Here is a 13,132-nt window from a genome sequence, read left to right as displayed (position 1 = left end):
TTCACCTAAACCAGGCCAGGCATATATGACCTGCAGGATTGACAGGATTTGATAAATGGATATCAGAATGTTTTGGGGTCCTAGATTCCCACTGGGGATGTATGTATGAGTCATTAGATATTGCTGAAGAAGTGTACCATGCTTTGTTTATGTTCCATCTGGATGCTCCATCATCTATAAATGCACAAGAGTTAATGAAACGCTCATTCATTATCCCTTAGTACATCCTGAAAGAACAGAATAATTAGAAGAGACTCAATCACTAGAATGCCAAGGAAAGTCTACTGAAATACCCTATTATATCATTTAGTTTTGATTTGGCCACTAATGATGTGTCCTTTTATGTCGATTGGCACATGGTAACAATTTATTCTATTATAGCTATTTTATCCTTATTTGCTTTGTATAAATGCTATCTGCCAGATTTTCCCCATACAGTAATTTTTGTCTCTTTGTCTTCATGTGTAGTGATAGACTTTTTCTTAATAATCTACATAAACCATCATATTTGATACAGAAACTCTACTTTCTTAGTAATTTTTCTTTGTGTTTTGCTTTGGGGAATGCAGCCTCTGCCTTTGGTTTACCAGGGATACTTTATTGCTGGAGGTTCTGAAGTAGACCACAGGCTTTCATTTTATTCCACCTGCAGCTCACAGACATGCACCTCATAATCTCCTTGCATTTTCCATAAATGGAAAAAATTATATCTTTCCAAGTGCCTGAAAATTATAAAGTACCTCAAAATAAATTTTGATTCACAGGGAAAAAATGAACAGTGTGGATCTTATTTTATTCTCTATCGTTACATATGTGTATCTCAATAGTGTCTTTTAAAATAGCATCCACCCCAAATTGATTTATATTTCATAAGTAACTTATTTTCATTTGCGTGAAAAATTGTCTATTGGTTCAGTGTATAAAGTTGACATTTCTATGTGTCTCTACATGAAACTTAAATATCATTTGATCAATCTGATCTTGTTTCTTCTTAACATGTTTGCATTACTCTTCTCATTTATGATCATTGCCTTACTCTGAAAATTCTTTTAACATTCCCATTTCATCTCGACTTTAATGTTCCCCCGCATTTTTTTTTTTCTGAATTGCAACTCAAATAAACTTGGGTAAAAATCAGGATCTACCATTTTTTACCAGGGTTTGGCAAATGTCATAAAAGATTGATACAATTACTGCCATCACATTCTTCTGGTTATCTGCATTAAGACATGGAAAATATTTAGAGTGAGATCGAATATATTTGAAATGTTCAAAAAGGATTGTCATTGATAGTTGTTATTTTAATAAAGTACATAAATCTCTTAAAATACTTGAACTCAGATCCTTCAATGTTTTTTTTCTTATAGTGGTCTACCTCACTGCTATTGAAGAGTTTCTCTTAGACCACTGGCACTAGGATCACTAAATTGGAATCATTGCTACATATTCAGAAAACCATGTCCAATCTCACACCCACTGAACTAGGGTCTGTATTTTAGTAAATCGTTGATTTGTGGCTGTGCATTTAAAATTTGAGAACCATCCTTCTTACTCATTATAACTTTCTCTTCTGAGAAATAGATGATTTATCTTATTCTATATAAATTGGAATTAAAGTGTATAGTACTATAATATAATGCCTTAATTTTACTTTTTATGTAATTGTAGTATATATACTTTTTTCAAACTTATGACATTCTTTCCTCTGAGTTAGATAATAGAGAATATCACTGTGTTTCAAAGTATTTTCCTGAATAATTAAAGTGACTCACTTATTTGAGAGCCAGGTCTGCTAACTCTCATTTCATCTTCAGTCAGCTTACAAGCTCTGTGAATTATCAAATGGTCAATGTGCTGTTAACTGACCTATTCTTATTTTAGGAACTGTTGACATTCAGGGACGTGGCCATTGATTTCTCTGAAGAGGAATGGGAATGCCTGGAGCCTGCTCAGCGGAATTTATACAGAGATGTGATGCTGGAGACCTACAGAAACCTGGTCTTCCTGGGTGAGCAGAGCTTCTCTTCAGAATTCCTAATTAATCAGAATTCCTAATTGTACAATTTCCTTCCCTTGATGAATATCTATTGGACACTTCTGCTCTTCATGAATGAGTCTCAGATTCTTGCTTTCAAGATGAAGAAAGGCTTGGGCAGTTTTTGTTACAGAGAAGAAAATGTTACTGCCATTTCTTTCAGTCCTTCATTTCTCCCTTTCTTGGGTTGATATATACCCTTCACTTTAGATTAGTGGTACTTACAGTAATTCAGTGATATGGAATGATGTGACCTACATGTTGAAGTCTAATTTATTCCCTTTATGGTACCAGAATAGAAGCATCAGTAGTCACAGGGAGAATCCCAACAAGTAATCATTTCATTTTCCAATGAACACATCTTATTATCTAGATAGTATTTGAGCACCTTCCTCTGGAGCAAAGGAGAGAGCCCTGAGTCATGTACCCAGATGGATAGAAATTCATGAATCAGATGATGTAGGTGAGAGGTCCAAAGATCAAGGAAGAAACCAAACTTCCAAATGTTGGTGGAAAAATTATCATGCCACAGAAATGGTTTTCCAGAAGCTTAAGTTTATTTCCTTTGCTGTCCTAGAAGGACAGGTAATGCCCTATGTTTAGCATGTATTCAACTTCTTTAGTCTCCTCCTTCTTCTGTGGTGATATTCCAGTACATTCAAATTAACAACCCAAACACTTTTCCTTGTGAGGGTGAGTGTGATTTGACAGCATTTCCACTATTGGGGGTGTCTCAAAAATCTGCACATTCATGGAGAACACTAGGTGAAGGCATTGTAATATATTAGTGTCATAAAGCAGTTTCTTTAATATAACTTATATACTTATTCATTGAAATACCCTGTCACAGCCTCATCTGACTCACATGTGGAAACCAAAAGTGCAGAGTAAGATGGTTACCAGCTACTGCTGTGTTTTGGAGAATGTTGGCCAAAGTCTGCAAAATATTATTTTAATGGGTATCAGAAAGTCAAAAGTTGTATTGTACTACATAGTGAGTATCATGTATTATATTCTTTTTTGGGAGAGTTACCAAGTATTGAACCCCAAAGCACTACTGAGCCACGTCCCCAGCCCTCTTATATTTTTCAGTTTGAAATGGGGTCTTTCTAACTTGCTTATGGCCTTACTCTATTATTGCAGATGGTTTGAAACTTGAGATCCTCCTACCTCAGCCTCCTGAGTTGTGGGAATTCCAGGCTTGTGTCACTATACCAGCTAATGTACTGTATTCTTGACAAAGGGTTATAGAATGAATGCAGTGTTTTGTAAGCAGTAACATGATAATTATATGAAATAATTATTTTAAATTATTTTTAAAAAAATTTAAAAATACCATGAAATATTTAGTAAATAAATGACATTGAATTTGTTAATGAAGTGAATCAGTAAATGAACAAAATTATAAAAATTAAATCAAGTCATTTGTCTTGATCACCATGTAGTAAATTTATCCAGGTAACACTGACATTGTGTGTGTGTGTGTGTGTGTGTGTGTGTGTGTTTACCATTACAAAGGTTTGTCTAAATCTCTAATGAGAGATCAGAGGCTCTTTACCCTCTTTTGAATATTTGTGTTATTGTTATCCAAAATCTCTCTTACATCCAGGTCTGTGTCATGATAACAGAAAGTGGTTTTCAGACAATTCCAAAAAAAGCCAGAACTGTTCAAGGGTCACATTATCCTTTTTCTATTGAGAGAGAAGAAGGTAGTGGGTGGATTTTTCCTAATTGTACAATGGTATATTCTCAAGGAGAAGACCTGTAGTGGATAAAACTACTACACTTTTCTTTTCTCTACCACATTATTCTTCTTAATGATATACTCATGGTGAATACTGTGAACGCTCACCATGGTTTGGGTAATTCTCACAAAGTAATTTTGTCTATCCATTGTTATTTAGTCTATATATTTACAGAGTAACTATGGCCTTTAATGTTACTATTCTACCACCCTGCCAATGTCCTGACTGCTATAATTTCATGTTGTATTAGCAAGAGATATTTCAAGTATAATATGTAAAGTAATTGTTATTTATTTCAGCCATGATCTCTCATCATATTCAGGAAATATCACCAGAGCCTGGCTTAGAACATTTATTGAAGAAAGTGATAAAGAGAAGATATGGATATTGTAACCTCGACTATTTACAACAACAAAAAAATGGAGACTATGTAGGTAAGAGTGAAGGTCAGAAATCATATTATAAAGGACAAGACAAATTAGTACTGACTATGCATAATGAAAATTTTACCATCAACAGACCTCAAGAACATTTAACAGCTCAGAAAAATATTCAATGCATAACTGAAGGACAAGTTTCTAAAAGAGATCATTTTGAAAGTTTCTTTACAAACTGTCCATTATTCTGCAATGAACAAAAAGTTCCTTCTTGTTCCCAAACATACACTTTTAATGATTGTGGGAAGGCCCCAATGTACTCATTACTGCTTAATCAAAATTCAGATATAGATTACTGGAAAGTGTGTAACACATGTAATGAAACAAGCAACACCTTCATCCAGGTCTCTATTCTAAGAAGCCAGTGTACTTACATTGGAGAAAACAATTACAAATGTAGCAAAACACAGAAGAACTCCAGCTCTGGTTGCAATATGAGAGAACATCAATGTGGCCATTGTGCACAGAACTCTTACAGAGATGATGAATGTGGAAACGCCTTTCCTCAGTGCTCAAAGCTGATGATCCATCCAAGTACTCAGGGCCAAGAGGTGCCTTGCAAATGTGAGGAATGTGAGAGAGCTTCTAACCCAACGGCTAGCCTTCCTCAATACAGTGGAGCTTATCCTGGAAGGGAGCCCCCTAAATTTAAGGAATGTGTCCAAACATGGAGTTGCTCACCCCTTTCTAAACACAAGTACCATAGCAGTGATCAACACTGCAAATTTAAAGAATGTGGCAAAACTTTTAATCTAGGACCTCCCCCTGTTAAACACCACAGAACTCATAGTGGAGAGAAACCCTACAAATGTGAAGAATGTGGCAAATCCTTTAATAATTGCTCAACCCTTTCTAAACACCTGAGATGGCATAGCAATGAGGAAACCTACAAATGTAAGGAATGTGAAAAAGTTTTTAAGAATTTTTTAGTCCTAACTCAACACCAAAGTATTCATACAGGAGAGAAGCCCCACAGATGTGAACAATGTGGGAAATGTTTTACTCAAAAAGTATATCTTACTAAACACCAGAGAATTCATGCAGGAGAGAAGCCCTATAAATGTCAGGAATGTAACAAAGCTTTTAAGGATCATTCAACCTTTACCAAACACCAGAGAATTCATACAGGAGAGAAGCCCTACAAATGTGAGACATGTGGCAAAGCTTTTACTTTCGGATCAAGCCTTATTAAGCATCAGAGACTTCATACTGGAAAGCATCCCTACAAATGTGAAGAATGTGGGAAAGTTTTAACAAAAAGAGGATACCTTTCTGAACACCAGAGACTTCATACTAGAGAGAAGCCCTACAAATGTGAAGAATGTGGGAAAGGCTTTCATCGAAGAGCACACCTCACTGAACACCGGAGAATTCATAGTGGAGAGAAGCCCTACAAATGTAAGAAATGTAGCAAAGCTTTTAATGCTCATTCAGCCTTTTCCACACATCAGAAAATTCATACAGGAGAGAAGCCCTACAAATGTGAAACATGTGGCAAAGCTTTTAATCGAAGAGCACACCTTACTCGACACCAGGGAATTCATCATGGAGAGAAGACCTACAAATGTAAGGAATGTAGCAAAGCTTTTAGGGATCATTCATCCCTTACCAAACACCAGAGAATTCATACCGGAGAGAAGCCCTACAAATGTAATGAGTGTGGGAAAGATTTTACTCAAAGCTCAACCCTTACTCAACACCAGAGAATTCATACAGGAGAGACACCCTACAAATGTAAAGAATGTGGGAAAAGTTTTACTCAAAGAACATGCCTTACTCAACACCAGAGAATCCATGCAGGAGAGAAGCCCTACAAATGTGAAGGGTGTGGGAAAGATTTTACCCAAAGATCACACCTTACTCAGCACCAGAAAATTCATGCAGGAGAGAAGCCCTACAAATGTGAAGAATGTGGGAAAAGTTTTACTCAAAGACCACATCTTACTCAACACCAGAAAATTCACACTGGAGAGAAGCCCTACAAATGTAATGAATGTGGGAAAGGTTTTCCTCAGAGTTCAGGCCTTACTCAACACCAAAGAATTCATGAAGGAGAGAAACTCTACAAATGTAATGAGTGTGGAAAAGGTTTTACTCAAAGCTCACACCGTACTCAACACCAGAGAATTCATGCAGGAGAGAAGCCCTATAAATGTAATGAGTGTGGGAAAGCTTTTAATCTAAGAGCATACCTTACTCAACACCAGAGAATTCATACCGGAGAGAAGCCCTATAAATGTAGTGATTGTGGGAAAAGTTTTACTCAAAGCTCACAACTTACTCAACACCAGAGAATTCATGCAGGAGAGAAACCCTATAAATGTGAAGAATGTGGCAAAGGTTTTAATCAAAGAGCATACTTTACACAACACCAGAGAATCCATACTGGAGAGATGCCCTACAAATGTGAAGAATGTGGAAAAAGTTTTACTCAAAAAACATGCCTTACTCGACACCAGAGAATTCATGCAGGAGAGAAGCCCTACAAATGTAAAGAGTGTGGCAAAGGTTTTACTCAAAGCTCACACCGTACTCAACACCAAAGAATTCATGCAGGTGAGAAACCCTACAAATGTGAAGAATGTGGGAAAGGTTTTACTCAAAAACCACATCTTACTCAACACCAGAAAATTCATACTGGAGAGAAGCCCTTCAAATGTAATGAATGTGGGAAAAGTTTTACTCAAAGCTCAAACCTTACTCAACATCAGAGAATTCATGCTGGAGAGAAGCCCTTCGCATGTGAAGAATGTGGAAAAATTTTTACTCAAAGACCACACCTTACTGAACATCAGAAAATTCATACTAGAGAGAAGTCCTGCAAATGTTAATATTTTGCTAAAGACTTTAAAAATGGTTCAACTCTTATTATACACTACATGAATAATAGGAGAGTGAAATTATACAAAGACCCAAATGTGACACTCTGTCTATAGTTGTTAATTCCTTACTCACTGAAGCACTGAGTAATGGGGAGAGATAATACAAGTGTAAAAACTGTTGCAGACCTCAGCAATTTCTCAAACATTGCTTATCACTGGAGAATTCATAATGCATAGAAACCCTAAACAATTTAAATACCATGTCCAAGTCTTTTCTCAAATTTCAAACATTCTTTAACATTAGAAACCTGATATCTATAGAAAATGTAGAAAGACATTTGCCTGAAATAAAATGCCTTATATTTAGATATAAGGCCAATTGATAACAGCAAAATATCTATACTGAATAAATCCCTTGGAAAATATTTTAAAATATGGCAAAGCCCTTATCTGTACCTCATAACTTGAAGTGAGAAGAAAATGAGGAATTGCCTTTAACTTTAAAAAAAATGTTTTTAGTAGTAGATGAACACAACATCTTTATTTTTATTTATTCATTTTTATGTGGTACTGAGGATTGAATCCAGTGCCTCACACTTCTGAGGCAAGTGTTCTATCACTGCGCTTCAGCCCCAGCCCTGCCTTTAACTTTTGCGTAAAATTTATTAAATATCCTTGGCTGATGTAGTATAAAAAAGAAATTCTCTCAAATAATCATAGAATAGTGTATAAAACTTGTCTCAAAAATTACTCAATATCTTCACTTTTGAAAACTAGAGAAAACAATCCTAACATAGATCTTTTTATCAGAAGACTTGTTCCTGAGAGTTGTTAATCTTTATTTTTGAGACTTTACAGTGGATTTTGAAACACTTTATTCAGATTATGTATGGATTTTGTTACTAAATAAAAGTAAAAAGTGTTAATGTGTTAACATTGTTTTGTATTGAATCATGGTATTATGTCAGAGGTATCACACTGTTCCTCTTTACTAAGGGTTGCATATAACAGATAATAAAAACATACTAAAATATCTCCATTAATCTTTTTAGAAATAGCAACTTATTTGGAGAATAGTTTTCTCATAAATCAGATCTATATTCATTTCTTCTGTTTGTAATTATGGAGAAATTGATACAGTTATAGATAAGGTATAAAAACATGAAAATAAGCCCCATAGTTCTTTATTTTGATTTAGTACTCTAAAATTTTGTACTACAGATGTCAGTCTCAGTGTTGTATATTTTTAATGCCAGCAACTCAAGAAGCTGGGGCAGGAGGATCCAAGTTCAAAGCCAATCTCAGCTACTTAGACTCTGTCTCAAAATATGAAACAAAAAGAACTGGGGATGTGACTTTTAAGCACTAGTGGATTCAATTTCTGGTATCAGTTTTTTAAAATTTTATTTTATTTTTTTATATGTTTTTTAACTTTCTACGGAAAGTTAAATTGTAATTTGGGAGTGACTGAGGTGTTATTGCATTTTTAAAAAATATTTTTTATCGAACATGATACATTTATTTATTTATTTGTCTATACATTTATTAATTTACTGGTGAGGATCAAACTCAGTGTAGGCAGGTGCTCTACCACTAAGTTAGAACCCCAGCCTGAGTTATTGCATTCATTTTGAATAATTTTCAACTTACAGGGAAGAATTGTAACTATTGGGTTTAGAGGAAAATTTCAACACATGTACATATCACATGATCCAATCAGTAATTCACATAATTTTCACACATCATATAGTTTTCATCACTATGGGGAAAACATTGAGAGTGTTTCTTCTCATTTTTGAATGCACCACACATTAATAGCTGTAGTTACCCTACTGTGTAATTGAACCCTAGAGCCCTAGTACTTGTTTTTCCCCCTAACACTGTACTTATGAACCCCTCATTCACTTTCAGCACATAACCAGAAGTGGAATACCTGAATCATAAATTTATAAATTCTAAAGAAAAGGTCCAGTCACTCATTATGACTTCCTCCTTTTTCCAGTGGCATGTGGTTCTATTTTGAGCACTGTGACCCCAAATGCCACCTTATGTGCTTGTCAGCAAGTCTGAACAGCAGGCTTTGAAATGGGAAGTTCACATTTCTTTTTTAAAAGTGAGGGGTGTATGTGGTATGTTTCATTTATTTACCCCACTATAACAGTAGTATAGCATAAGCCACTCACTTAAAAAATTATATATATATTTATATCTCCCCCTTATTTTTTCTTGTTTTCATGAAAGATAATCAGAGTTTCCCAAACAAAAAAGGAAATAACTGCTTCCAGATGGTAAGTCTTGAGCCAAGTCATCTATGAGAATTTTATAACCGGTCACCTTCAATACAGAAGAGAGACTGCTCAACCTATGAGACAAGAGATCAAGTGCAATAAGGGTGATTACCTTATCTCTACTTTACCTAAGTTAACATGGAATACTGGTATTTTTTAAGACCTATATGTGAAACAGTATCACAATAAAAGGCACTTTATTTTTTGGTACTGGGAATTGAACCCAGGGCTGCTATACCAGTGAGCAACATTTCTACTTTTTAATTTTTTATTTGAGAAAGGATCTTACTAAGTTGCTGAGGCTGGCTTCAGAATTGCACTTCTTTTGCCTTAGCCTCCTGAGTCCCTGGGAATACAGTCATGTGCCACTGTGCCTTGAAAGAAATATATACCCATACAAATCTTAAATGTTCAGTGAAAGAAGTTTTTTTTTTTTTGTTTTTTTGTTTGTTTGTTTTTTTAAGAGACAGTCTAGCTGAGTTACTTAGGGCCTTGCTAAGTTGCTGATGCTGGCTTTGAACTCTTGATCCTCCTGCTTTATCCTCTTGAGCCACTGGAATTACAGGTGTGTGCCATTGTTCCTGGCTTAAATGATCTTAAGGAGTTCCCAGGAGACTTCCATAGCCCTATGGGGAGAGCCAAGGATGGTAGGTTTTTTCTGTGGGAACACATAGGTTGCTGTCTCAAAAGTCACTCAAGGGACTTGCCTTTGAAAGGTTCTATTTTCTGGTTGCTGCATTCTTAAAGAAACTTGGAGAACAGAATGAGCACTATCATTTGAACATATGCATGACTTGTACAGCATCCCCAAGTGCTGTGCCAAGGAAACTGCTAACAAAGGTTGATTCACTGGCAGTCAATAGAGTTGAAGATCCCTTCTCACTGTTATGGGCCCAGCTATGGGCAATGACCAAACAGACGCCACCTTATCCTGAGACTCCATGTCATGTAAGAAATGCTTCTTCCATGAGAACCCCCCAGTCATACTGATTATGCTTAGCACACCCTGCTTAGAAATACAAATATTTCTGTTCTTATACCATGTACAATTGTTTTGGTTTTTTGTTTGTTTGTTTGTCTCCATTTTTCTTGGGTAATGTACTGTGTCAGAGAATGTTTGTGTAGATGTTGGTGACCATTCTTCAACTTGTACTCAACTAAGGTCATTTTGACACATTTTCCTCTCACACATGTCCCATGCGGACAGTGGAATTTGATATTCCTCTGTGTGGAGCGGGCTGGCTGTGGAATAAAAGCTAAGGCCAAAAAACAAAAAACAGCATAGAAACCACAGGAAATAGTAAGCAATTTTATAAAGGGAGGGCAAGATGGCTCTGTGATCTTAGGGATCAAGCTTCCAAGTTGGAAAGAGAGAGCAAGAACCTGTGTTTGCTTTATTTATATAAGGAAAACATAAAAGGTTTCCCCTAGAATTTTCTTCACCAATTAAGATAGGAGGTGGGCTGTGAGCTGTCCAGTTTCCAATGGGTTATGCTCAACTCCAGAGCTACAAAAGTGGTCTCCCTAGCTGAGTGAAGACAGAGGTCACTGATATTGCATAACCCATTAAGTGGGAGGAGCCACAAAATAGTTTTCAATGCCAAATCTAAATCTCCCTGGCTCAAGGCTGAGTGAAGATAATCTCAAATAATTTATAGGTGATGTACCACACTTACCCTTCTGCTTATGATTTTGGATCTCCTGATATTTGTAGTCTTAAATCATAGTGACAGCCACATATGATTAATAAGTTGGCATGTTTAAAAGGTGTCCTCTATCCCATGAAGGAGTTGAAGGTGTAGACTTGCACCCCTTGGCCCACCAGCTGGTGAATAAAGATGGTTCTGCCTCCTGCCTTAAGATTGACTCAGTGACTTATGGCAATCTTGCCATAACATCACCAACTTGAGAAATCATGGCACCCTGCACTAAGATTTCCCTTTTAATTTTTTCTTTTTCTTTTTTGGATTTGATGCCCTTTAAAATTCTCTGTTATATTGGTACTTGCTGTCAATAAGCATCTTATAATGACAATTTCAAACACACACAAAGTAGACAAGGTACTCTGAAGTGCTGCTATTGAGCATTGTGCTAGCAGAGTGGCACTCTTCATTATCTGCTCCCAGGCATAAGCCTCTCGCTCCTGGGCTTCTGCTCCACACATGTGCTCTCACTTCATTCATTTTTGCATTTGAAACCACCAGTGTTAAGGTTGTCAGTCTTCTCCTCCCATCACACTCCTTACAAAGAAGCAATAGGGCAACTGGCCAGAGTTCTCTGCAGTGGAACTGATGAGGGGCATGCAAGCACTCCAGGATTTGTTATTACCACTTCAGTCACTCCTAGAAGATGTGGGTCTTGAAGATTCAGAAGTCACTCAGGCCTCTTGGGCAAACACTCATTCTACTGTAGCTGTGGACACATCTGCCCACCTGGATCCTCTGGAGGGAAAAGAAATTATTAGGCTGCAGCAAAGATCTGTTTGTAATTGAGGACTCCTGAGCCTGTGGACACCTCTCCAGAGAACAAGGAACTTCCTGTGTGCCATCTGGGTAAGGAGATCCATGGCTGAGCATAAAGCAATAGACAGGGCCTGGAGGAGCCCAGGGCTGCAGGGAGATGTGGAGTGAGCCTGATCATTGGTGCAAGTGGGTGTCTCAGTGCAGGCAGGAAAAGCAAAGCAAGCATGCTGCAGGGGCTGCATGGTGTGTGCATCATGGTGTGTGCAGTGTATACAAAGGCTGTGTGGATTTGGATAATATGTGTGTACACAGGCACAGAAGGGGCCAACAAGTTCTTTAAGAAAACAACTGCCATGCCTTTAAATTTTACAAACATTCACAATGTCCAATTTTAACTGCTGAATTAAAGCAAACAAATTTTCAGAAATTAAATGCACTTAAATTTACAAAAGTTACAAACCTAAATTACAGTTTCAAATTCTTATTTTAAAACATCCAAAGCTGTAAGTTTGAGAAATAATTAAAACCTCAAAACACATTGTTTTTCTTTTAAAATTGAAATAATGCAGCCCCCAGCTGAGATTTGGAGGTCTTCATCAACACAGGAACAAAACGAACATGTAATCTACAGCCATCAGTAAGAGAACTTCCTTGGATTATTTTTATAGTTCTTACTTCTACTAATGGTGATGGTTAGTTGCCAAAGAAAAGCATTCTTTTGGTGGTGAGCCCTGCAAAATAATTTCCTTTAGGGCAATGTACTGTCAGTCCCTGACAAACCTCCATTAATATACAGAGCCATTCCAACTTGACTTTGAGGCTGAATAATTGGAATGTGAATAGTGGTTCTCTCTGAGCCAGTAAAAACTCATGAAGAGGAATGAGGATGTAGCTCAGGGATAGAGTGTCTAGGGGTTTAAGGCCTAGGATTATAAAACAAAGAAACCAACAAACACTTCCTCCAGATGCAAAGGAAGAAAAGAAGAAGGCAAACACTAGACAATATATTCTAGGACTTACCCACTTGAATCAAAGTGTGAAATATGATATATCAAGAACCATGTAATGTTTTGAACAACCAACAATAAAAAAATAAATTAAAAAAATATATATATATATTCTAGGACTTGACATTGACCTCAAAGCATAAAATAGTGTGAGACCTAAGCTGAAACTGAACTAAATACCATGAAAAGTGAACTTGACATTGTGTGTCTTAATGAGTCACCTGTAGAAATAAAATGTATCCCCTACCAGGGCCAACTTTCAGTCTTCTGCAAAGGGCTCAGAGGAGCTCTCTGTCCTTTCTTAATTTGTAGCACCTGCAACGGGTTTCTAGCAGA

The 13,132-nt window shown here is 36.7% G+C and overlaps 1 protein-coding gene across 1 annotated transcript; it reads left to right on the top strand.

Annotated features, from left to right (window-relative positions):
• The first annotated feature begins 4,375 nt into the window (after positions 1–4,375).
• LOC114103272 (zinc finger protein 420-like) lies at positions 4,376–7,904 on the top strand. Its single transcript, XM_034637354.2, has one exon. It carries the CDS (start codon positions 4,472–4,474, stop codon positions 7,046–7,048), a length of 2,577 nt encoding a protein of 858 aa, XP_034493245.1. The 5' UTR covers positions 4,376–4,471; the 3' UTR covers positions 7,049–7,904.
• Positions 7,905–13,132: the final 5,228 nt, after the last annotated feature.

This window comes from Marmota flaviventris, chromosome 14 (genome assembly GCF_047511675.1).
Source record: "Marmota flaviventris isolate mMarFla1 chromosome 14, mMarFla1.hap1, whole genome shotgun sequence".
Taxonomy (NCBI): domain Eukaryota; kingdom Metazoa; phylum Chordata; class Mammalia; order Rodentia; family Sciuridae; genus Marmota; species Marmota flaviventris.
The sequence above is the reverse complement of the archived record's forward strand: the minus strand, read 5'-3'. Positions and strand labels throughout refer to the sequence as shown.